The sequence below is a fragment of the Manis javanica genome, chromosome 15 (genome assembly GCF_040802235.1).
Source record: "Manis javanica isolate MJ-LG chromosome 15, MJ_LKY, whole genome shotgun sequence".
In the NCBI taxonomy this organism is placed as follows: Eukaryota; Metazoa; Chordata; class Mammalia; order Pholidota; family Manidae; genus Manis; species Manis javanica.
This window is the reverse complement of record NC_133170.1, coordinates 76,404,851-76,432,071: the sequence shown is the minus strand read 5'-3', so window position 1 is coordinate 76,432,071 and position 27,221 is coordinate 76,404,851. Positions and strand designations below refer to the sequence as shown.

At 36.4% G+C, this 27,221-nt stretch overlaps 1 protein-coding gene across 4 annotated transcripts in view; it reads left to right on the top strand.

The window, feature by feature from the left end:
* SPPL3 (signal peptide peptidase like 3) overlaps nucleotides 1-27,221 on the top strand; it is a 149,089-nt gene that overhangs the window by 101,685 nt on the left and 20,183 nt on the right. For all 4 annotated transcript variants that reach the window (XM_073223480.1, XM_073223482.1, XM_073223481.1 and 1 more), the window contains exon 2: nucleotides 7,121-7,198. In XM_073223480.1, the coding sequence (XP_073079581.1) occupies nucleotides 7,121-7,198 (78 nt within the window). The remainder of the gene's footprint in view (nucleotides 1-7,120; nucleotides 7,199-27,221) is intronic.

Sequence of the window (27,221 nt, the reverse complement as noted above, 5' to 3'; positions counted from 1 at the left end):
CAGCGTTTGTCATACCCAAAGGTTTTGGCTCTTGTCCTTCCTTCATTCTTTTTGCCTGGTGTGTCATTGGTTGTTCTTTCAAAATACAGTTTGAAACTGTATTACCTCCTCTGTTTCTACTTCTTAGTAACTCTAGGCTTTATCACCTTAAGCCTAGATCGCTGTAAGAGCCCTTGTTGGTTTCCTTGATTCCAGTCACTTCTGCCCCTTCCATCCATACTAAATATTTCTACCTGATTGATTTGCCAGAAATATTATTGTATCATTTTTTATGACTGTACTCCACTGATAAAAGTAGTGTTTCTAGGTGAGATTAAAATTCCAGTAGGAAATCCTACAGACAAATCTTGAATCCTAGTATACCATATTTTAACCTGCTCGCTATACAGAAGCTATTCTTTCAGTTAGTCTCTGTAAATTCCACTCTTCTGTGAGACGAGAGACTTGCTCCTGTTGATATTACTCCTCCTGTCTACCTGTGCCCTCTGCAGGTGGTTTGTGACTTTTACTGTGTTTAGATTTCTCACTTCCTTCATTCTCTTATCTCTACCAAACCAAACTCCTTTAAGGTGCTCAATAAATAGATGTTGCTTTAATATTTTGTAACCCACAGAAAATATTACTCCTGAATATTTCAAGTCTGTTTTATTGCAAATTCAGTTCATTGAATTGGGGACTGCTTTTGTTACAATTTCCTTTTCATTGTATTACAGTCTTTTTCAACCTAAATAGTTAGCTTGATACAATTTTTCAATTGCTACTTTAATAAAACTTATTTATTTGGATTTAACAAATAAAAAATTTGTGGAAAATTTTCTGGATCATACTACCCTTAAAGTTGTGTCTTTCTTTTTTAAAATGAGTGTAAGACTTGAGTAATTAAGATGTTCCATTTGTGTCACTAAGTGTTCAACAGACTTAAGGTAGTATTATACAGTGAAGGACATACTATTGGAAAGGGATAGAAGGGTCTGTTTACTCTTTAATATTTGTGAGCCATATGTACAAAAACTTTCTCAAAATGTTTCCGAAAGTGGTTCTAGTAGCCCCTTAAATTTTCTTAACTGCCTTTCAAATGAGTTAGTGTATGGAGATTTGCTTCCCTTTCCTATGTGAGAAGTGGTGTCAGTAACCGGAAAAGTAACATTTACCAAGTATCATTTAGTGCTGAATCAGGATATCAATTGATAAAATTATTTGACTAAATCTTAAAATATGTATGTAGTTCTACCTACCACTTCAGCATTTTATTAAAAATAAAAATAATAATAATAATAAAGGGAGAAATGTGGGATCAACATATAAATCAAGTACAAAAATCAAACGAATATTCATATTTGACCTGATTGTGTATAGGTCATAATGCGTGATCAAAACCGAAAGTTTCTGTGATGAATGCCCTTGTACTGTTCATCATGTAAGAATTTATTCACTATGTAAGAATTCGTTCACCATGTAAGAACTTGTTCGTTATGCTTCAGAAGATTGGAGACTGACGAGAATTAGACTTGAGATGGATTAATGATTGTACATTGAGCATTGACCCCCCTATACTGAATTTTATTGTTGTTAACAACCATTTGATCAATAAATATGAGAGATGCCCTCTCAAAAAAAAAATATGTATGTAGTTGTAATGTTGGTGCTTTCAAAATTTAAGGAAATCTTTACCTTTAAATTTGGCTCTTTGAAATAAATACTGTAAACGAGATGTTACATTTAACTATTATAGCACTTTGAACATTTAAGCTTTCAGAATTTGGTTAAAAATAAATGACAAAATATAGCCAAATCAGAAATTACAAACATTTGTCTTTTTCTTAATATATCCACTAGAATCCTGAGCACATTAAAAAAAAACTTCAGTGTTGTTTTGAACTTGAATAATACAGAAATGTGAAAGAGTGAGACTCACTTTTAATAAAAGTGAGATTATGTGATATATTGTTTTTAGCCTACCTCTTCCTGTAAGTTTTCCATGCTGTTCTTTTAAATTTCCTAACAGTAGCGTGAATTATACAATGACTATAGTGAAAAGAAAAGGTGGGTTTACCTCACTGTATTTCAGTTACTTCATCTGTAAGAAGGGACAACAATGTAAAGCATTTAATACAGCAACTGGCATGTTACTGCTTAGAGGAGTCGTCAGCCTGTATTGATGATAACTGAAGACATGATAATGGGCATTGTCACCCAAAGACAGTGTGTGCAGTAGGTAGGAGAACAGATGACAGAACCCTGGAGGGGCAGAGGAAAAGAAGACTAAGAAGATGAGTCAGAGGGATAGGAGAAAGCCCAGGAGAATGTTGTGAAAGCTGGAATAAAATTTGTTCAAGAAAAGGAGGTAGCCATTGTTGTCAGATCCTGCAAGGGGCTAGAGGGGCATGGCAAGTAAGAGATTGGGTGTATTTTTTTTTATTAAGGTATCATTGATATATACTCTTATGAAGGTTTCACAAGAAAATACTGTGGTATTACATTCACCCTTATTATTGAGTCCCCTCCCATACCCATTGCAGTCACTGTCCATCAGTGTAGTAAGATACCACAGAGTTCATATTTGTCTTCTGAGCTGCACTGTCTTCCCAGTGACCACACACACATCATGTGCACCAATCATGATACCCCACAATCCCCTTCTCCCTCCCTGCCCCCCCCACCCTGCCCCACCCCTCCCCTTTGGTAACCACTAGTCCCTTCTTGGAGTCTGTGAGTCCGCTGGTATTTTGTTCCTTCAGTTTTGCTTCATTGTTATATTCCACAAATGAGGATATCATTTGGTATTTGGTTTCTCTGCCTGATTTATTTCAGTCTGTGTATGTATTTGAGTTTGAAGTGAGTCTCTTGTAGACAGCATATAGATGGGTCTTATTTTTTTATCCATTCATTGACTATGTCTTTTGATTGGTACAATCAGACCATTTACATTTAGGGTGATTATTGATAGGTATGTGCTTATTGCCATTGCAGGCTTTACATTCATGGTTACCAAAGGTTCAAGGGTAAATTCCCTTACTATCTAACAGTCTAATTTAACTCAGTTAGTATGCTATTACAAACACAACCTAAAGGTTCTTTTTTTTTTCCGTCCTTTTTCTTCCTCCTCCATTCTTTATATGTTAGGTATCATATTCTGTACTCTGTCTATCCCTTGATTGACTTTGGAGGTAGTTGGTTTGATTTTGCATCTGCTTAATAATTAATTGTTCTACTTTCTTTGCCGTGGTTTTATTTCCCCTGATGACATCTATTTAGCCTTAGGAATACTTCCATCTATAGCAGACCCTCCAAAATGCACTGCAGAGGTGGTTTGTTGGAGGTAAATTCTCTCAGGTTTTGCTTATCTGAAAATAGTTCACTCTTTCCTTCAAATTTAAACGATAATCTTTCCTGGTAGAGTATTCTTGATTCAAGGCCCTTCTGCTTCATTGCATTAAATATATCATGCCACTCCCTTCTGACCTATAAGGTTTCTGTTGAGAAGTCTGATGATAGCCTTATGAATTTTCCTTTGTATGTGATCTTTTTTTTTCTCTCTCTAGCTGCTTTTAAAAGTCTGTCCTTATCCTTGATTTTTGCCATTTTAATTATTATATGTCTTGGTGGTGTCTTCCTTGGGTCCCTTGTGTTGGGATATCTGCACCTCCATGGCCTGAGAGACTATCTCCTTCCCTAGATTGGGGAAGTTTTCAGCAATTACCTCCTCAATAACACCCTCTATCCCTTTTTCCCTTTCTTCTTCTGGTACCCTTATAATGCGAATATTGTTCCATTTGGATTGGTCACATAGTTCTCTCAATCTTCTTTCATTCTTCGAGATCGTTTTTTCTCACTGTGCCTCAGCTTCTTTGTATTCCTCTTCTCTAATTTCTGTCCCACTTACTGTCTCTTCTACTACATCTAATCTGCTTTTAAATCCCTCCATTGTATGTTTCATTTCAGATATGGAATTTCTTAATGAGTGTATCTCCATCTTAAATTCGTCCCTGAGTTGTTGAGTATTTCTCTGTACCCCCATGAGCATGTTTATGATTTTTATTTTAAACTCTCTTTCAAGAAGATTGGTGACTTCAGTTTTATTTGGCCCTTTTTCTGGGGTTTGTGAGATTTTGGTCTGAACCAGGTTCCTTTGATGTTTTCATAATTCTGTGTGGTGCCCTCTAGTGTCCAGAAGCTCCAGTTTCTGGAGCTTCTGAGCACCTAGAGTGAGGTTGGGGGTCGTAGGGGAGTGGCGCTGGTGCCCAGGGTGAGGAAAGAGCTGTTTCCTGTTTCCTGGCTGCAGTGCCTGTCATCAGTGTCAGAGCGAGTGGGCCGAGCACACACGTATAAGCCTCTGTGCTTTGATTCTCCAGCTGTTGTAGGCGGGGCCTCCCTCTGGCTGGCCTGACACCAGCACAGTGACTACCAGTTGCAAGCAGGTGCCAGCAGGCCAGGAGGAAGGTGCAGCAGGCTGCGGTCACAGTGAGGGGCCTCGGAGCTGAGTGGGCCACCAGGGGGTGGATCACCTGAATCTCCTGAAAGTTCCCAGCCTACCGGCAATAGTGTGCCCAAACAACCTTGTCCAGGTACCTACCCCTTCTTCCGCGTAGCAAGTTCCATGCAAATCCCGCCCCTTCAGCAGCTGTCTCATTGCTAAGAAGCCTCTCAGACCGCCTGCCTTTCCTTTGTCCCAGAGCAGCTGGATGTGGATCCCCATCCTCCACAAATGGCCGGAATCTCAGTCTCTCAAGCATTCCACCTTTCCCAGCTCCCCAACCCCACCAACCTTCAGAGCACCACACAATGTAGGTTTGTGCTCCAAAGCAGACCTCCATGGCTGGGTGCTCAGCAGTCTTAGGCTTCCACCCCCTTCCTGCTCCATTTCTCTTCCTCCTGCGAGTGAGCTGAGGTGAGGGAAGGGCTTGGGTCCCGCCGGATCAAGGCTTTTTGTTCGTTACCCTGTTTCATGAGGTCTGCTCTGTTCATGAGGTCTATATGCAGTCTGGTGCAGCCTTCTTTCCTATTGCTATTTTAGGGCTAGTTGTATTAACTATATTTTCACACTATATGTGGTTTTGGGAGGAATTCTCTGTCTCACCTCTCATGCCACCATCTTGAATCCTAGTTCATTAATTTCTATCCTTTTTTTAAAAAAGAATAAAATAAACGTGTCCTCCTCTGTATTTATCTGTCTTTGTCTTCAAGGGAATAATTTCCAGTCAGTATATAAAAAAGGTTGAGTATCTCCTATCTTAAAATCTTAAGACTTCTTTTATCCTTATATTCCCTTCCATTTGCTATTTCCTGCTTTGTAGTTTTCAAAAAGGTGCCTGTCTCTATTTCCTTAACTTCAACATCTCAGCCAATTCCAGTCTTGACTCCCATCCCCACCATTCCACTGAAACTGTTCTTGCTAAGATCACCAGTGACTCACTCACATGTAAAGTACATCTGGTGGACACCGAAGTATTCATCTTGCCATTTCAGCAGCCTGTGTTCAGCTCTTTATTATCTCATTTAATTCTTCAACAGCTCTTTGAGGTAGGTGTTGTCAAGGGTTTAAATTCATACACCGTTTGATCATGCTGCCTCTTTGAAATTGTCATCATTTGCCTACTGTCATGCATTTTCTTCCTCTTTCTGTTTCATTTTGGTTTTCTTTGCAACCCCTCCTTTTTCCTAATCATTATATTTTAGAAGGTTCTTTCTTAGGCTTTCATCCTGGGTCTTCTTTTCACTGCTGCTAGGCAGTCTTACCCACACCTGTGACTTCAGTTACTACGTAGAAGGTGATGAGCTCCCAATATGTATTTGTAGGTTAGAGCTGCTTCTGAGCTCTAGACCCAGATACCCAACTGTCTCCTCAACACATCCAAAACCTTACTTTGAATCAGGTCTTTCTGTGTTGCTTTTTTGGCTGAATGTTTCAGCCATCCACCAGCTGCTCAGCAGAAACCTGGGCATGCCTCTCCTAGCACTCACAAACAGTTACCAAGTCCTATTTATCATGTCTTCTCTCTCTCTCATTCATCTACCTCCCAAAGGAAAACCCATCCCATCACTCATTTCAGAGATAGGATCTACCTGTTATACATTCTGAGATTGCTCTGTACTTGTGTTTCTCCTTTTAATATTTTCGACAATGTATTCACTTGCTTATGTTAGCTTTTTGTTTTCATCCCTTCAGAATGAAACTTAATTTCTTATTCCTGTAGAACAGACATTCAGAGAGGGGCCAGGACAGTCTTGTTTGTTATTAGATTGTTAGCAGAGTTTGTTACCAGAGGCTTAGCAGAGTGCCTGACACAGAGGCACCATTACATATCTACTGAATGAAAAAAATGAAGAGAATTTGTTTTAGGAAAGTCCCTAAGAAGAATGGGTAGTGTGAAGGGTGAACTCGTGGGGACAGACTTGCAAAGAAGATTTCTGATAGACAAGCCATAGAAGGGAACCAAGGAATTGGCGGTCGGACGGAGAGAAGTAGGGTAGTCGGTGGTGTGGGAGTTGCAGGACTCACTGTCATTACCTGTGGGAAGTAAGAGTAGGGGTGTTAAAAATGCAGATTTCTAGCTTTGACAGCTGAGGGGATCATGAAACCAGTCTTGAGAAGACTGAGAATTAAGGGAAGAATAATGACTTTAGTTTGGGACCTGTTGACTCTGAAGAACCTCCTGTAGGACACCCAGATGAAGAGAACCAATAAGCAGTTATAAAAATGGAAATGGAATTCAGGAGAGAGATACAGGCTTTACCTCATCACTGATAAAACCAGTAAAATATTATTGATAATTCAAGTGTAAACTAGTAACAGTTTAATCGCCGAGACTTTTTATCACTGGTGCGGAGTTGGTAGATACTTTGCTACTTTTAAAAATTGGGAGTGGATGTATAAGCAGTATGTTGTATATCAGTCATCCAGAGATGGGATTTTGTATTAACATCCTGTGAATGTTAACTAATAATAGCTGAACTTGTATCTTGTTTTAATTACGTTGTATTGTTAATGGTAATTTTCACCTTTTTTTTTTAAAGACAAAAAAGTAAAACTTAGTGGAGTTAGTATAACTCCATTAAACTGAAACTGCATGAAGACTTGCTGTCATCTGATTTAAAAAGTTTTTTCCTTTTATTTCTCTAGGGCCTATTCCTTGGTGGATTCCAGTCAAGTGTCTACATTTCTGATTTCCATTCTACTTATAGTCTACGGTAGTTTCAGGTAAGATGCTCTCAAAATGGGATTGATTTCACCTGGAAGTGGAAGCAGTTGCTCTGAAGTTGTTGGCATCAAAGCTTATTGTGTTAGGAAAAACATGACTTTGAATTGAAATAGAATGTGATAGTTCACATGTTTGTTCTTTGGTTGGCTGCTGTTAAAACACTTCTTGGTTTTACTTATGACTTTGACATTTTAATGCAAATATGCAGAAATTAATTGCTTAAATTCTGGTTCTGAAAATAATGACTCATAATTACACTCACTGGGAAGTTTAAGGAGAGAATCCTTGACAGTGATTCCGTTGATTGTCAAAGGTAACAGGAAGTTTTCCTTCATACAGAGCACTGACAGAGGTTCAGCCATATAAAATTGCCAACAGTTGACTTTTTTGACCTACAGAAATAACTTCATATGGTTTGACCTACTATTATGATTGCACACGTGGTAGCATTTACCAGGTATTCTCTCTGCTGACCTTGGGAATGCTGAGACTGGATCCTTTTGAAATTTCTGTCCTAGTAAGCAGCTGTAGGAAAAGCAAGGAAAACTAGGAAGCTAAATGCTCACTCCCTTTTTTTCACTGTCCCTACTTGAAAGAAACTTTAGTGGTTGTATAACTCAAATAGTTTTGTGGCTGATAAATTTTAAAATGAGGTGCTACCTGAGGAATTTTAAATTGAAAATTTGAAAGGGAGTGATGGTGATAAATGAAATAAGCATAAGGATTTTGAGCTACTCAGTATTATGTCTGGATTTTAATAGGTACTTGGTAAAATTATAGACCTCCAGGCTTTACCTCCACATTGAATAGAACAAGTGAAATACTGCTGATAATTCCAGTATCAGATGATAAAAGTTTTAATCATTGAGACTTCTATTGAGAGCCATGGGTTCATAATTACTTTTTGGGAAGCATTAGTCAAACCAGAGCAAATGTATCAACATAATCTTAGTATTTTGTTTTCTATCCTTTGGACACGTTTCTGATTTTTTTCTTTTTGAGTATATAATGTATCAGCATTTCAAAAGACTTCATAATTTTTAAGAAATCTTTGACTCAACTCTAATACTACTTTCATTAATACAAATGACCTTCTGTTTGGCATATATGTATATACTTTGTACATTTTCATAGTTTAAGCCATTTATATTTGGGTTATTTTTACCTAACAAAAATATTTTCCACAATCATCTTTATATTAATTTTTAGTAATTTGGTATTTCTTTGTATTACTATCTCATTCCACTCTTGTTGGACATGTGAGTTGTTAAAGTGACCATCTTTTTGCATATTCTTTTGTCTTGGTTGAATTATATTCTTAAGGTAAACATCCAAAAGTTGAAATGCTTCTCCAGAATATGAGCTGGCTCTTACTCCATACTGTCATTTATACTTCTAGGATAACTCAATTTAGGATTGGGCAAGTTTTAAACAAAATAATATGTAATAAGCGTATCGTAGAATTCTATAGATGGAAAGGATTTCTCTGGTGAACCTTCTTATTTAACAAATGAGGAAACTGAAACCCAACAAGATGAGGTAATTTGACAAAGATTATACAACTAGTTGGTAACAAAGTCTGGATTGGAACCTAGTTCTGAAGACTTCTGGTCTAGTACTTTAGTGTTTTTTACTCTAATGCATTTTCTACAAAAAGTAAATCATGATGCCTTTAATTATACACTTAAATTGACCTCACTGTGTAAGTTTAGAAGTGTTTCCTCTTTTTTTTTTCTGGAGAAGATTATGTAAAATTTTGTCATTTTTTCGTAAGTATTTGGTAGCACTCACCAGGGGAGCCATTTGAAGTCAGACTTTTCATAGTGGAAGGCTTTGTTTTTGTTTTTGTTTTTGTTTTTTCCTACTTTATTCATTACTTTAAAAAAATTGTAAGGGCTTAAAAAATTTTTTTAATTGCAGTAAAATATACCTAACAAACTACTGTATCAACCATTTTTAAATACACAGTTCAGTAGCAGGTTAGGACATATTTAAAAAAAAATTGTTTTTTAATTAAAGTATCATTGATACACAATCTTATGAAGGTTTCACATGAGCAACATTGAGGTTTCAACATTCACCCATACTATCAAGTTCTCACCCCCGCATTGCAGTCACTGTGTATCAGTGTAGTAAGATGCTGTAGAGTCATTACTTGTCTTCTCCATGCTGTACTGCCTTCCCTGTGACCTCAGGTTCTGGGCTTTTTAAAAACAGGTTATTGTCTGTCTTTTTATTAGCCATTCTAGTGCTAGGGTGTGAAATGTTATCTCATTGTAACTTAGATTGCATTTCCTTAATAACTGAGATTAAGATGTTGAAACGATGTTGAGGATCTTCTCATGTGTTTATTGGCCATGCATTTTTCTTCTTTGGTGAAATATGTATTTAAATATTTGCCCATTTTTAAATTGGGTTGTCTTGCACTGAGTTGTAACAGTTCTCTAAATATTCTAGATACAGTTCTCTTTCAGTCATATCATTTGCAAATATTTTCTCCCACTCTCTGGCTTGCCTTTTATTTTCTTAATAGTGTCTTTCAAAGAGAAAACATCTTTAATTTTGATGAAGTCCAATTTACCAATTTTTGGTTTTACAGATCATGCTTCTGGTGTACCAAAGAACTCTCTTGTCTAATCCATGGACATAAAGATTTTCTATTTCTCTTTAGGAAGTTTTGTAGATTTATTTCTTAACATTTAAGTTGTAATTCACTTTTTAGTTAATTTTTGTGTATGGCATGAAGTACAAATCTAAATTCATCTTTATGAATGTGGCTATCCAGTTGTCCCACCAGCATTTGTTGTAAAGACTGTCCTTCACTCATTGAATTGCCTTGGCACCATTGTCCAACCAGTTAACCATAAATAAGGGATTTCCTGACAAGAGACTCCCATTTGTGTTCTGTTGGTTCACATGCCTCTACTTATGCCAGTACCACAATGTCTCAATTGCTTTGGCTTTATAATAAGTGTTGAAATCAAGTAGTGTAAGTCCTACAACTTTGTTGTTTTTCAGAATCATCTGGTACTTTGGATCCTCTGCATTTCCATACAAGTGTAGGTCCAGCTGGTATATTTCTACCACAGAAATTAATGCTGGATTTTGATAGGTTATTACAGATACATAGATCAGCTTGGGAAGAATTGCTATCTATAATACTGAGTTTTCCAAACTTGGAAACTGGAATGTCTCTCCATTTATTTAGATCCTTAATTTTTCTTGGCAATGTTTTATAATTTTCACTGTACAAGACTTGCATTTCTTTTGTTGAACTTAACCCTAAGTATTTTATTCTTTTGGATGGGACTTTTTTTTTCTTGATTTAATTTTTGGATTGTTCCTTCCCAAGTATGTAGAACTACACAAGTGATTTTTATATATTGGTCTAGTTCAGTTGTTCTGAACCCATTTATTAGTGCTTGCAGTTTTCTGTGAATGGATTCCTTAGGGGTTTCTCCAGGAAATGTGGTCTGCAAATAAAGACAGTGTTGCTTCTTCCTTTCAAATATGAATGCCTTTAATTTTTCCTCCATTTTTTTGTTTTTGTTTTCTTACTGTCAAGGAAATGTTGAATAGAAGTGACAAGAGCACACACACAACCTCCCTTGTCTTATTTCTAATCTTGAGGGGAGAGCATTTAGTTGTTCACCATTAAATATGATGTTAGCTGTACGTTCTTCATAAATTCCTTGTATTAGGTTGAGGAAATTTCCTCCTATTTCTAGTTTGTAGAGAGTTTTGATCATGAATGGTGTTAGATTTTGTCATATGATTTTATGCATTTAGTGAGATGATTATGTGGGCTTTGTCCGTTATTCTATTAAAATGGTCTATCCCTGAGGTAAATCGCTCTGTTGTGGTATTTCTTTTATTTGTTGCTGAATTCTGTTTACTGGTATTTTGTTACAGATTTTTGTGTCTATTCATGAAGGATATTAATCTGTAGATATCTTATGTCTTTCTGTGTCTTTGGTACCTGAGTAATTTTAGCCTCATTGAATGAGTTGGGGAGACTTTCTTTCTTGTCAATTTTTTTGGGGAAAAAACCCAAAAACCTGTTGAATTGTATTATTTCTTCTTTAGATATTTGGTAGAATTTACCTGTCTACAGCAAGGCTTTTCTTTGTGGGAAGTTTTTTTGGTTTTGTTTTCTCCTGCCTGCTTGATCCACTCCTTTATTCTTTTTTTTTTTAAGTATTAAGGGACTTTAATAGCTTTATTGAGATACAGTGTACAAATCAAGTTCTCCCATACAAAGCGTACAATTCAGCAGTTTTAGTATATTTACAAAGTTGTACAACCACCAATTTTAGAATATTTTCCCAAGAGAAACTTTGTACCTCCTAGCAGTCATTCCCCTTTACTCTCTGGCTATAAGCCACCACAAACTGTTTTCTTTCTATATAGATTTGCCTGCTCTGGGACATTTCATAGAAATAGAATATACGATATGTGACCTTTTGTTTCTGGCTTCTTTCACTTAGCATCATGTTTTTTTAATACTCATCCATGTTGTAACATGTGTCATACACTGCTTTTTATCATCAAATAATACTATTTTGTTTATCCGAGCATTGATAGACATTTAGGTTGTTTCCACATTTTGACTGCCCTGAACATTCATGTGTAAGTTTTTGTGTGGATGTATGTTTTCATTTCTCCTGGGTAGATACCTAGGAATGGAATAACTCTTCAACATTTTGAGGAACTGTCGCTGTTTTTCGAAGCAGCTACACCACTTTACAAGCCTTTCAGGAATGTATGAAGGTGCCAGTTCTCTTGCTGTTACCTGTCTTTTCAATTATAGATATTCTCCTATTCTAGTGGATATGAAGTGGTATCTCATTGTGGTTTTGATTTGCATTTCCTTAATGAGTAATGATGTTGAGCATCTTTTCATATGCTTATTTACCATCTATGTATCTTCTTTGGTGAAGTATCTGTTCAGATCTTTTGTCCATTTTGAAATTAGTTTGTCGTTGAGTTTGAGAATTCTTTGTTGTGGATGCAAGTCCTTTATCAGAAAAAATGCCTGCAAAGATCTTCATCCAGCCTATAGGTTTGTCTTTTCACTTTCTGTATTTTTATAATTGTTACATTTTTCTGATGGATTGCCTGAGATAAAATCACTATCTTTAGCCACAGTTTTTGTCTTAAAAGTCTTACTTTGTCTGATCTTAGTGTAGACATTCCAGTTCTCTTATGGTTACATATGAGATTTTTAATTACTAATTCTATTTGCTCTTTAAGTCTACTTGGTTTTCTATTTCTTCTTCAACCAGTTTTAGTGATTTGTGTTTCTAAGATTTGTGCATTTCCTGTCTCATTTGATGGCATCAGTTTGTTCATACTTGTTCCTTTATAATTCATTTAATTTTTGTTAGTCAATAGTGATACTTCCTCTTTGATTTTTTATTTTAGGCATTTGCCTTCTGTCTTTTTTTCTTGGTCAATCAAGTGTAGCTCCTGAGGTTCCCTGTGAATCCAGTGAAACCGAAGTAAGTCAAGGCGAAGGGCAGGTTGGGAGAAGTCGTTTTTATTGCCCACAGCTTGCTCGAATTCACTAGCCAGGCCAGACTCTGTTTCCTCCATCTGGGGTGCGCACGCTCCCCAAGTCCCTTTTCCCCAGTCTGGGCAAAACCTGTCTGAGCTCTGCTCCTCTGTTGCCAGGGCGACACCTCTCTACTTTCCCACCCACCCCTTCCTGCTGGAACTCCATGAGCAGGGCAGTGGTGACTGACTGGCGCCGGGCCAATTATGTACCGGGAATGGAGGGGAGGAGAGAATGGCCATTTTCTTCCCACCCCTTGCCATTGATCCATGGGAGGCTGCTGCAGTGAACACCCATTGATACATAAATGGACTAAAGCCATGCAGGAGATTCTGGAAGTTCTACCATTTACCCACACACAGGCTAAAGGTTCATTAATTTTGTTGATCTTTTCAAAAAAACCAACTTTTGTTTCCATTGACTTTTCTTTTTTTCCTATTTCCTGTTTTTGTTGGTTTCCATTCTACTTTTTTTTTTTCTTCCTTTTGCTTGCTTTGGGTTTAGTTTGTTACTAGTTCCTTAAGATGGAAGCTCAGTTTATAGATTTAAAACCCTTCTTTTTTAACATACGCTTTTAAAGCTGCAACTTTCCTTCTAAGCACTATTTTAATTGCATCCCATAAATTTTGTTATCTTGTATTTTCATTTCATTCAATTCAGTATACTTTTTAACTTCTCTGGTGGTTTTTTTCTTTGACCCATTTTTTAATTTTTTCTTTATAAGTAGTGTGTACTTTTCAATATTTAGGGTTATTTCAAAATTCTTTCTGTTCTTAAAAGGAATTTAAACAGCCTAATTCAATTCCATTGTGGTCAGAGACATACTTTTTATTATTTCAATCCTTTTAAATTAATTGAGACTTGTTTTCTGGCCTAGCATATGGTCTCTCCAAGAACATATTCATGTGCAGTTGGAAAAATCAACCTTCAACAGGGTTGAGAGCAGGAAGTGACATAATATGGTTTGCATTTTAGAAAGATTTTTCTGGGTTCTGTATAAAAACCCAGATTGTTGAATAAGAGGGAAAAGTGAAATTTAGGGAAACCTGGGAGACTGCTGTCCTGGTACAGGCAAGAAATGATGATAGCTTTAACTAGGCTAATAGTGGTGGAGCAAGATATCACTGGATTTAAGGCAAGATTGCTGATGGAATAGATATAGTGTGTGTGAGAGAGAAGAGTCGAGGGTGACTCCAAGGTCTATGACCTGTAGAACTGGAACCAATGATAGTGCCATTTTTGAGACAGAAAACTCTGTAATAGAAGATTTTTTTTGTGGAAAAGATACACAAAGCAGATAATTTGTCAAGAGACTGATTCTTGCTTGGCTATTCCCACTGCTTAATTTGGGGCCAGTATCTTAACCTCTTTAGCCCCTTGTCTTGAAATTTGTTATTTTGTTAATTATGAGTATTACTGTAATGTTTAATGATAGTGGTGTAGAACTGGTGTAGAACTAACTATATTCTGACTTGTGAGGCTATCTCTTAAGTTTTCCAGAGTGAGTTGTAAGTGTATTGTTTTAGTAGTGCTTAATCAAACATACTTTTACAACAAATTTTCACATCTCTGTCATGTATTTAATAAAGAAACTACTGAAATTAATGCTTTGGTGAGTCAAAACTTGTCAAATATTGGCAGTTTCATGTAGTTCAACCTGATAGGCTCTTTTTACTCATTGTCCTAGGATCATGTAGGGGTTTTTATGTCAGAATATCTTGTCAAAAATACCTTTTGTGGTAACAAATGAAAATTGCAGTAATGAATGAGGTAAAACTAGTAGCAAAGTGATTTCCTTGATTCTTGCTCTAACATAAACGGGGGATAGCTGGACGAACTGGCCTGTGACTTATTTGGACATGGATCACTAATAAAAATACTTACAGGTAGTTTTTTTATTAAGATGCAGTTAGTTGGGTACCTCACAGGTCCTGAATGATGCTTCCCAGTCTAACTTCTGCTGTTGGGCTTTCTGCCATTTAGATGTTCCTTCATTATAAGGGACTTCCATTTCTTGCTGAGGAAGTTAGATGGAGACGTATGATTCCTTTTGGCAAATCAATGTTTTTACTTAGACATTGACTGTATTAAAGAAACCTGATGAAGAAAATAGCTGGTATTTTATTGAGCTATGTGCCAGGTTTGGTGATCTACAAAAAGTCCATTTAATCCTCACATCAATTTGACAAAATAGATGTGTTACTCCCATTTTACAAATGAGGAAACTGGGGCCCAGAAACATTAAGTACCTTACCAAAATAGTAAGTGATAGAACTGGGATTCAAACACAAGCAGTACTTTACTGCTGCTGACTGTTGAGAATAATAACAGAATTTTAAATCAAAAGCAAATAAACTGATCTGGTTAAGTCAAAAGGAATGACAAGCTTTCTTGAAAACCCTTTTAAAGTGAATTTTTTTTCTTCACCAGTGGTTCTCAGACCTTACTGTGTATAAACATGACCTAGGAAGATTGATTGAGTGGCCTTAGCACCCTACCTCATTCAGGTGGTCTACACTGCACATTTTGATAAATTCTCTTGACTTTCTAAGTCATTGGTTCTTAATTGTTGATAGCATTTTAAGGACCCCATTCAGTAATATGTTGTTTACCATTTACAACTTTATTGCAACTCTTCTATTGAATCTCTCAGAGTTTTCCCTTTTGCTAACCTAAAAAAGTTTTTCCCTTAAGTCTTCATCCTTGATCTGTCCTTGATGGTTTACCACCATTTACTGTGAAGTTTTCTCCTCCCTTGATTTCCATAATTCACTTTCATGCTACCTTCCATATAGGACATGCACAAAAAATGTTTCTTGAACTTGCATAGCATTATATTGTCCAGCTCCCCCACCCCTGCTTCAGCTGCTCAACCAGGTATGTTCTTAATGCCTATGATTTGGGACCTTAAAAGTGTATTATTTGCTCATTTAAATTATCACATTTTATTTATTTAGAGCTGTGAAGACATTGATAAGATCATAAAATACAGGATGAAAGATTCATGAATTTGTTCTGATTATTTCCCACCAGGCTTTTACATTTCTAAATACAGAGAGAAAAACTATACCAAATAAAACTAGGTTCTAAAAGCCAAAAAACATCCTTGATTTAGGGACCTTTACGTTTGCCATCCCTTGGCTGAACTTTGCTACACTTCCTATGTTACTTAAAGCTGACACCTGTCTCTTAATCTTGCCAGCTGCTCAGAAAAAAATAGCATAATTACTCATCTAATCAGTATGTCCCAAATTGTTTGACAGATGTACAGGAGAGCATTAAATACAGAGAGAGGGTGCTGGGAGATGAGGGAGAGAGAAAGAGAAAAACAAAACTGGAGGGGGAAAGGAAAACCATAGAAAGGAACTCTTCTGATGGGCAGACAGACCCAGTAATCACAGGGTGAGGCTGGTTTAAATTTCGTAGGCAGCTTAATACTGTCAAGACACTTGAGTTCTGTCCCTTCAGGAATCTCATAGTAGTGGAAGTTGTAGCCATGGGAATCAGGCAAGACCTAGAGATAAAAGGCATTCACACTGCTAAGAAAGAAGTTAAACTGTCACTGTTTTCAGATGAAATGATATTATACATAGAAATCCTTAAGACTCCTCCAAAAAACTATTATAACTAATAACAGAATTTAGCATAGTTGCAGGATACAAAATTAATACACAGAAATCTGTTGCATTCTTATATACTAACAGTGAACTAGCAGAAAGAGTAATCAGTAAAACAAGTCCATTTACAGTTGCAGAAAAAAAAAATACCTAGAAATAAACCTAGCGAAGGAGGTGAAAGACTTATACTGTGAAAACTATAAGACATTCATGAGAGAAATTAATGAAGACACAAATAATTGGAAATCTATCCTGTGCTTATAGATAGGAAGAGTTAATATTGTCAAAATGGCCATCCTGTCCAAAGCAATTTACAGATTTAATACAATCCCTATCAAAATACCAATAGTAATCAAAACCGTTTGGTACTGCACAAGAACGGACCCATAGATCAGTGGAACAGAATAGAGAGCTCAAATACGAACCCATGCGTATATGTGGTAATTAATATACGATAAAGGAGCCATGAATATACAGTGAGGAAAAGACAGCCTCTTCAACAACTGGTGTTGGGACAACTAGACAGCTACATGGAAGAGAATTAAACTGGATTATTGTCTAACTCCATACACAAAAGTAAACTTGAAATCGGTCAAAGACCTGAATGTAAGTCTTGGAATGATAAAACTCTTAGAAGAAAACATAAGCAAATATCTCTTGAACATAAGCATGAGCAATTTTTTCCTGACACATCTCGGGCAAGGGAAACAAGATGAAAAATGAACAAATGGGACTACATCAAACTGAAAAGGTAATGTACAGCAAGGGACACATCAGTAGAACAAAAAGGTATCCTTCAGTATGGGAGAATATAAAATGACTCATCTGATAAAGAGTTATCCAAAAATACAAAAAATTCATATACCTCGATACCCAAAAAACAAATAACCTGATAAAAAAAAGGGGTGTAGGACCTGAATAGACACTTCTGCAAAGAAGAAATACAAATGGCCAACAGGCACATGAAAAGATGCTTCACATCACTAATCATCAGGGAAATTCAAATCAAAACCACAATGAGGTATCACATCACAGCAGTTAGAATAGCCAAAAGACAAGAAATAGCAAATGTTGATGAAGATGCAGAGAAATGGGAACCCTCCTACACTGTTGGTGAGAATGTAAGTAAGTTGGTGCAACTGCTTTGGGAAGCAGTTTGGAGGTTCTTCAAAAAAGTAAAAATAGAAACACCATTTAATAAGTAAGCTCACTTCTAGGAATTCACCCAAAGAAAACAAAATCCCTGATTTAAAAACATACATACACCCCTGTGTTAATCGCCACACTATTTGCAATAGACAAGAAACGGAAGCAACTAAAGGATCCATCAGTAAAAGAAAGGCTAAAGATGTGGTACATATACACAATGGAATATTATTCAGCCATAAAAAGAAAAGAAATCTTTCCATTTGCAACAACTTGGATGGATTTAGAGGGTATTATGCTCAGTGAAATAAGCCAGGCGGAGAAAGACATACCAAATGATTTCACTTGCTTGTGAAATACAAAAACAAAGCAAAACAGAAGGAAAAAAACAGCAGTAGACTCATAGACACTGAGAAGTGACTAGTGGTTACCAAGGGGTGAGGAGGGGTCGGGGCAGGTGGTTGAGGGGAGGGTGAGGGGGGTAAAGGGGCACAATAATTTGCAATCAAAATGTAAGTTGGTCACGGGGATGGTAGTACAGCATGGAGAATACAGTCAGTGATTCTGTAGCATCTTTCTACATGACAGATAGTAACTGCACTAGAGGGGATGAGGATTTAATAGTATGGGTAACTGTTGAACCACTGTGATATGTGTTTGAAACCAATGTAAGATTGTATATCAGTGATAATAAAAGGAAGATACACTTAATATGCTTTCTCCTGATAGATAATAAATACATTGTATATATTATATTTCTAATTATAAAGTAACTACAGCCAACCCTTGACACAATACAGGGCTTGGGATGCCAATCCCCATTCAGTTAAAAATCTGCATACATCTTTTGGCTCCTCAGAAACTTAACGGATTGCCTGCTGTTGACCAGAGCCTTACTGAAAACATAAACAGTCGATTAACACATTGTATGGTATATGTATTACATGTTGTATTCTTACAGTAAAGTAAGCTAGAGAAAAGGAAATGATTATTTCAATTGTCACAAATCTCCAAAACATTTTCCAATATATTTATTGAAAATAATCCACGTATAAGTGGACCTTGCAATTCAAATCTGTGTTGTTGAAGGGACAACTGTACTACCTTTTTTAAGGCAAGCACCTATGTGTGCTTGCTTGCTTTTTCTTTCTTTCGCTCATTCTTTCATCTCTTTATCCCTTTCACCTCTTTTGCCCATCCATCCACTTCTTTCTCTGTATTTATGGGTCTTTTTCTATTTTGTTTGCTCATATTTTAGAGTAGATCCCATATAAGTGAAATAATGGGATTTGTCTTTCTCTAACTTATTTCACTTAGCATAATACCCTGAAGGTCCATCCATGTTGTTGCAAATGGCAAGATTTCATTTTCTTTTATGACTGAATAATATCCCATTGTGCATATGTACCACATCTTCCCCATCCATTTCCCATGGATGCAGGTTGCTTCCATATCTTGGCTTTTGTAAATAATGCTGCAATAAACATAGGGTAGGAGTCATATGTCTTTCAAAATTAGTGTCTTTGTTTTCTTCAGTTACCCAGAAATGGAATTATTGGGTCATATTGGTATTTCTATTTTTAATTTTTTTTTAGGGACCTCCATACTATTTTCTATAGTGGCTGCATCATTTTACACTCCCAGTGCATAAGGGTTCCCTTTTCTTCACATCCTTGCCAACACTTATCATTTCTTGACTTATTGATACCAGCCATTCTGACTGGTGTGAGGTCATATCTGATTGTGGTTTTGATTTGCATTTCCCTAATGATTAGTAATGTTTGTATCTTTTGATGTGCATGTTGGCCATTGCATGTTCTCTTTAGAAAAATGTCTATTCAGGTCTCTGCCTATTTTTTAATCAGATTATTTGTGTCTGTGTGTGTGTGTGTGAGTTTTGAGTCCTTTATCTATTTTAGTTATTAGCCCTTATGGGATGTCACTTGCAAATATATTCTCCCATTCAGTAGGTTGCCTTTTTCTCTTGTTGATGGTTTCTTTTTCTATACAAAAGCTTTTTATTTTTTAGTTTGATGTAGTCCCACCTGTTTATTATTGCTTTTGTTTTCCTTGCCTGGGGAGACGTATCCTAAAAAAAAAATTGCTTAATGCCAATGTTCAAAAGTTGTACTGCCTGTGTTTTCTGTTTTTATGCCAGTACCATACTCTCTTAATTGGTAATAGCTTTGTGGTATAGTTTGAAGCCAGGGAGCGTGGTACCTCCAGTTTTGTTCTTCTTTATCAAAATTGCTCTGGCTGTTCAGGGTTTTTGTGGTTCCATTCAAATTTAGGATTATTTCTCTAGTTCTGTGAAAAATGTCATTGGCATTTTGATAGGGATTGCATTGAGTCTGTAAATTGTTTTGAGCAGTATAGCCATTTTAAAAAAATTAATTCTTCCTCTCCATGAGCATGGTATATCTTCCATTTATTTGTGTTGTCTTCAGTTTCTCTTATCAGTGTCATATAGTTTTCAGAGTACAGGTCTTTTGCCTCCTTGTTGAAGTTCACTTCTAGGTATTCTGTTCTTTAATGTAACTGTAAATGGATTGTCTTCTTAATTTCTTTCTAATAGTCCATTATTAGTGTATAGAAATGTAATATATTTCTATATATTAATTTTGTATCCTGCAGTTTTACTGAGTTTATTTATTCTAACAGTTTTTTGGTGGAGTCTTTAGGATTTTCTATTTATAATATCATGTCATCTGCAAATAGTGACAGTTTTAATTCTTCCTTACCAATTTGGATGCCTTTTCATTCTTTTTCTTGCCTGATTGCTGTGGGTAGTTCTTCCAATACTGTGTTGAATAAAATTGATGAGAGTGAGCATCCTTGTCTTGTCCTAATCTTAGAGAAAAAGCTTTCAGCTTTTCACGTATAATGTTAGCTAGTTGGGCCTGTCATATATGGTCTTTATTATGTTAAAGTATATTCCCTCTATACCACTTTGTTAAGGGTTTTTATTATGAATGGATGTTGGATTTTGTCAAGTGCTTTTTCTGCATCTATTGAGATGATTATATTGTTTTTACCTGTTTTATTAATATTATGTATCACATTGATGGATTTGCAGATAGTGAACCATCCTCACATCTGTGGAATGAATCCCACTTGGTCATGGTGAATGATCCTTTTGCTGTGTTATTGAATGTGACTTGCTAATATTTTCTTGAGGGTTTTTGCATCTATGTTCATCAGGGATATTCGTCTGTAATTTTTTCATTTTTTTAGTGTCTTTGTCTCGTTTTGGTATCAGGGTAACACTGGCCTCACAGAATGAATTTGGCAGTGTTCATTCCTCTTCAGTTTTTTGAAATAGTTTGAGAAAGATAGGTATTAATTTTTCTTTAAGTGTTTGGTACAATTCACCTGTGAAGCTGTCTGGTCCTAGTTTTATTTGTTGGAAGTTTTTTGATGACCACTTCAGTTTTGTTACTAGTAATTGATCTGTTCAGATTCATATTTCTTCCTGGTTTAGTCTTAGAAGATTGCATGTTTCTAGGAATTTATCTGTTTCTTCTAGGTTGTCCAATTTGTTAGCATGTATCATAGTAATTTTTTTTATAATCCTTTGTATTTCTGTGGTATCCGTTGTGACTGGGTAAAGATTGTATTAAGTTTGTTTATCTTTTCAAAGAGCAGCTTTTAGTTTCATTGGTTTTTCTATTGTTTTTTAGTCTCTGTTGCATTTATTTTCATTTTGATCTTTATTACTTCCTTCTACTAACTTTGGGCATTGTTAGCTCTTCTTTTTCTAGGTCTTTTAGATATAAGGGTAGATGATTTACTTGAGTTCTTTGTTATTTCTTTAGGTAGGCCTGTATCACTGTAAACTTCCGTCTTAGAAGTGCTTTTGTGTGTCCCAAAGATTTGGAACCATTGTGTTTCTGTTTTCATTGGTCTTCAGGTATCTTTTGATTTCCTACCTGTGCTTTCTTTAATGGTGAGGATAATTTATTTGCTTATACAAAAACCTGCTTACTAACCTGACAGTGTCATCAAGTTAGTAAGACTGCTGAGATAATAAGAAATGCACTTTATGTGATTGTGTGACCCTTCATATTAAATGCATATAATTGTAAAAGTTAGACCATGTTAGCCTGAACAAGTCTCACTACAGTTGACAAATGTCATGATATATTTATCACACAAAGGTATGTTATATGCTTATCTTTTTAATTCTTTTTGCTATCTCATACTTTAAGAAAACATCATATACAGATATCTGAATTTATTAGATAATAAATGGAAGGTTATATACATTTTATGTATTTGGACAAGTCTCTTGATATATTTAATAATTCCAACAAGTTTTTTTAATGTCATTTTATTATTCATAAAAACCAGTGTAAGTTTTCTAGAAACAAACATTTAGCTTAAAGCCAAGTTCAGCCATATAGTGTTTACCTTGACCAAGTGAATTCTCTGCATTATTTGCTTGCTTCCAGTATTAGAATGATCAAGAAACATGGTATTCTTAAAATATTAAGATTAAAAATTTTCAACTTTCCTTTCTTCAATATTCTCAGTGTATTCTTACCAGAATTCAAATGATGAACAAGTATGACTTGCAATAAATATGTTCTTAGCTCCATTTTGCTTCCTGCAATTGTTAATGTTTTTGGTCTGCCATGTTAAAAAGGATTTTAGACCATTCACTGAGTTTTGGAAGTTTGATGAGATAAGGTAAATTAAAATGGAGCCAAATGAAAGAAACAGTATGGGTGGAGACAAAGCAGAGCCAAAAATAAGTCTAAAAATGCATACTGCAGTGACCAACACCCTTACTATTTGTGGTCTACAAATACCACAGCAAGCTTTCTGGCTGCCAACTTTAAGAACGAAAGAAATTTAAAACTTTACAGTGACCTTGGCTAAAAAGAACCCAGTTGTTAGGTGAATTGCAACTATTCTTAGTCTTAAAGGTCAAACAGACCTTTTTCTCAAAGACCCTCAAAAAGTGTACTCAACATCAAGTTCCATAGCATTTCATGTCATAATAGACATTTAAGTGCTGAATGAGTTATGTAGTAAGTACCCTTCAACATAAGCTAGTGGCATTTCCATGAAAATACATTTCAGCAAAAGCAATTTTGCCAAAATTGGAGGCTCAGCTAGGAGCAGAAAATTGTGGTCCAGATTGCTATCTTACTCTGGTCTCACTTTCTGTTTCAGAATATCTGGAGAAATGAATGGGTTCTTCAGATGATTATTCCTAAATATTGATCTCTTGATTAATATTGGTAGCATTCCAGGCATGTACTCTGTTGCCAGCTGAATACAGACCTCTTTGTCTTAATAGTACTCACAGCACATTTGTATTTTTATCAGAACTAAGGAACTTAAAAAGGCCTAACTGTAAACCCATATTTCCCCTTGTCCTAGGCAAGCAGTGGAAGTTCTCACAGGCCTAGGGCTTTACTCAGAAAATCCTTTATAATCCAGTCTGGTAAAGACTAAAGACTGGTATGTAAAGTAGTTGACTTCCTAAAGTTCTGTTCCTTGCAGCTGAGTTAGTTTTAGCTTGAAAAAATAGAACCAAATCACTACCACACAGCCAAAATAAAATTTTATTAAAGCTCTCAGAGAATGTTAAACTTCTTCCTGATGTAATTTAATGTCCGTGTAAACTACTTGTGAAATATACGAGAAAGTGAGAAAAAAGTACACTGGACTTTATACTTAAACACCAATTTAAATTTGGAGAATGTTAATTGGTTGTCATTCTTTCTGATGGTAATTAGCTGACAGTGTCAATTGCTGGTTGGATCCCACTCAATTCAGGATAAAACCATATCATCTGTGTATAAAAGGTCACTTGTCTTAATATTTCTTTCTAATATGGCAGGATATCTGCAATTCAACCAAAAATAATACTACCAAGATCAAGTTAACTCAAGGAGAAATACTGTGTAGTTTTTTTCTTTAATGAGAAAAAACAGTTTGTATCAACATGGAAAGATGTCCATGGCATGCTAGTGAATGAAAATTAATTTGTGAAATGCTATATACTAATCTTCATTTTTAAAAGGGAAATGTATACCAAATGTATGTATCTCTGGAGATTATGGGAGTCCTTTGTTTTGTACCATCCTCTGGGTTTTTAATAATCATATATATTACGTTTTTCAGGAAAAAGTATAGAAGTTTTATGCAACCAAGGTAGGGTGATAAAAAGAACCTTGATTTCCTTACCCTACGGGAAAATAAAAGAGCATCTCTGTTAGTTTGCTATGGCTGCTGTAACAGTACCACAGACTGATGACTTAAATGACAGATGACTTAAACGACAGACATTTATTTCCTCGCAGTTATGGAGGCTAGAAGGCCAAGATAACGATGTGGGCAGAGTTAATTTCATTCTGAAACAGCTTATAAATGGCTGTTTCCACATGTAGATGGTGCCCTTCACATGGTCTTCTCTCTGTGTGTGCATGTGTTCAGTATATCTGTCTGCCTGTCTCTCTGTCCTGATTTCCTCCTTTTAGAAAGTCACCAGTCATATGGGATTAGGGCCCATCCTAAAGATCCCATTTTAATATAATTACCTCTTTAAAGGCTCTGTCTCCACATACAGTCACATTATTAATTATAGTTAGTCTGTGAATCAAAAGAAATATTGCCTATAAAGCACCTGTCAGAATGCCTGACAGTATAAGCTGAGTAAAGAAAGGCAAACTGTTACCATTATTTTAATCCTCAGGAAGTTTTCAGCTTCCTAATCAGAAGACTGTCTCTTTTACCTGAATCTTAGTCATAGATTCTTCATGTAGGTTCTGCGTGAGCATCAGTAGTTGGAAATTTATCTACCTCCTACAGCTTCTCTTCAGTCATAGTTGATGAAAAATAGCAAATAATGTGTAATTTAGATGGTGTGGGTAAAATTGTAACATTTCCAGAGTATCTCGCCTGGCTTTAGTGCATTTGCATATCCTCAGGGGTGGAGAGAAGTTCATCTCCATGTCAGTGGGTAATTACCTGGGCAACCTAGGGCTTGTGTGAACCTGAGAGTTTAAAGGGAGGGGCTGGCTTGCTTGCTTGCTTGCTTCTTCAGGAGCAGAGGAGAGAGACGACCCTGGACTGCAGTTTGTAACCAGTAAACGGGTTTTAAACTTTATTTCTCCCTTTGATTTCAGTTTTTAGAGGTATTTTGCCCCAGGATTTCCTCTCCCCGGACTTATAGATGGCTTTTCTGTGAGGGCAAATGGTTGTCTATGACGAAACATACATAGCTCAAATCTTTGTTATGTTAGTATTTAAACATTGATTTGAACAGCCCAAACTTGCTGTTTGTTAAGCAAATAGCCAGGACACAAATTGGATGGCATATCTAGTAATAACATTATGATGTATTAATATATATTCTATGTGACCTGGTATTTGCTAAATCTAGGTCCATCTTGTTTTGTAAAACTGGAATACATTATCTATCAGATGAATGGAGAAAGAAGATGTGGTACATATACAGTGGAATATTATTCAGCCATAAGAAGAAAGCAAATCCTACCATTTGCAACAACATGGATGGAGCTAGAGGGTATTATGCTCAGTGAAATAAGCAAGGCAGAGAAAGACAAGTGTCAAATGATTTCACTCATCTGTGGAGTATAAGAACAAAGCAAAAACTGAAGGAACAAAACAGCAGCAGACTCACAGAACCCAAGAATGGACTAACAGTTACCAAAGGGAAAGGGATGGGGGAGGGTGAGTGGGAAGGGAGGGAGAAGGGGGGAGAATAAGGGGCATTATGATTAGCATACATAATGTAGCGGGGACCATGGGGGTCCCCAAATATATAGGGGACCAAGGTGAAGCAATAGCACAAAGACAAGTAGTGACTCTATAGCATCTTACTATGCTGATGGACAGTGACTGTAATGGGGTATGTGGGGGGGACTTGATAATGAGGGGAATGTAGTAACTACAGTGTTGCTCATGTAATTGTATATTAATGATACCAAAAAAAAAACGGAATATATTAATCTTCCCAGGTTCAGCAAATATGAGGATCCCACAACTTCATTTCACCAGATTTCTGTTTTGTGGAATAGTAGCTCATGGTGAGCCTCTGATGATCAGGCAATGCTGGATTTTAGCTAAGCTTACTTGAGGTGATAAGAAATTCAAAGTAAGATTCAAATTATATAAAGTGCTTCTCATTCCCCCTGCCCACACCCCTCAACTCATTAACCTGCCTAAAGCTTTCATATCCCCGCAACAGTTTTTATAAACTGGGTTCTAAGAAAATAACCACTAAAATGGGTTTTGTATTAACAACAATCTACTGGTATTTGAAAAGAGGGAGATCCTTGTCTGAAAACAGCCAGGATAGAGTTTTAAATTGTCCTCGGTTAATAACAAATTGAAATGGAGTTAGATAACTCTGAAGCCTGTCCTGAGTAGGATCCTCCTCATTTACCTAATCTGAGGAGGAAAAAGGCTGTGTAACAGCTGTGTCTAGGGTTAAGCAAGAGATGACTAGCAACTTTCCACTCCAGACATCAATGTAATGCCAACAGAGAGCATTAGAAGAAGCTAAAATTTGTAACAGCCAGCCCTCCAGTAGAGAAGTGGTAACAGTTTCTGTGAATTTTACTGTGCTATCTCTAGGTTCCAAGAAGTAGAGTAGGTACAACAAATGGTGGTGGTATTGGCAGTGCTGCTGGTGGTCGTACTCCATTTGTAAATGAATTTGAGAAATGCAATTTTAAGTAATATAGTTCTTTTCCAAAGCATGCCCACAAGAAAATAGCAGTCTTCATATTCAAGTGACTCCAGACAAGTTCCCATGAATTGCATCACCAATCTTAAGAGTTTAGCTTTCCACAAATGATTAGCTCTTCTATGAGAAACATCGATTAAAGTTTAAAGACCATGGAAATGAAACCATGTACTAAAATCTAGGATAGGTGTTTTTGAGGAAATGTAGGCAAAACATGGCGTCTAGTTCATTGTGGGACTAATCAAAATTGACAGGAAAGTTTGTCTCAGAAGCCAGTCACTATAACAATTCTTCTAGGGATGACTGAGGTGGGAGCAACTAGTGTACTTTTCAGTCTGTATTAATGTCATTCTCTGATGGTTGGAGAAATGTAAGGCCCTAAATATTAGATATGAGAAGATGAATGTTCCAAAATCCAGAGCTTTTTTAAAATTAAAAACTTCTAGGAAAGCCAATACATTACAGTCCTAACCATATTCAGGAGAGGAGACTTAACCATCTAAAAATATCTGTCTTTTGGTCCTATTGGGCAACTTGTCACCCATTATTGCCCTTCTAACAGAACAGCAAAACTAGCCAAATTTATAGGGGACTAAGGTCCCCTTAAAAAAAGCATATCTTTTTTTTAATTAAGTTATTATTGATATACACTCTTACAAAGGTTTCACATGAAAAAACAACGTGGTCACTACATTTACCCATATTATCAAGTCCCCACCCATACCCCAGTGCAGTCACTGTCCTTCAGTGTAGTAAGATGCCAGATTCACTATTTGCCTTCTCTGTGGTACACTGTTTTCCCCGTGATCCCCCACACCATGAGTACTAAACATAATATCCCTCAATCCCCTTCTCCCTCCCTCCCCACCCGCCCTCCCACACCCTCCCCTTTGGTAACTGCTAGTTCCTTCTTGGAGTCTCTGAGTCTGCTGCTATTTTGTTCCTTCAGTTTTGCTTTGTTGTTATACTCCACAAATGAA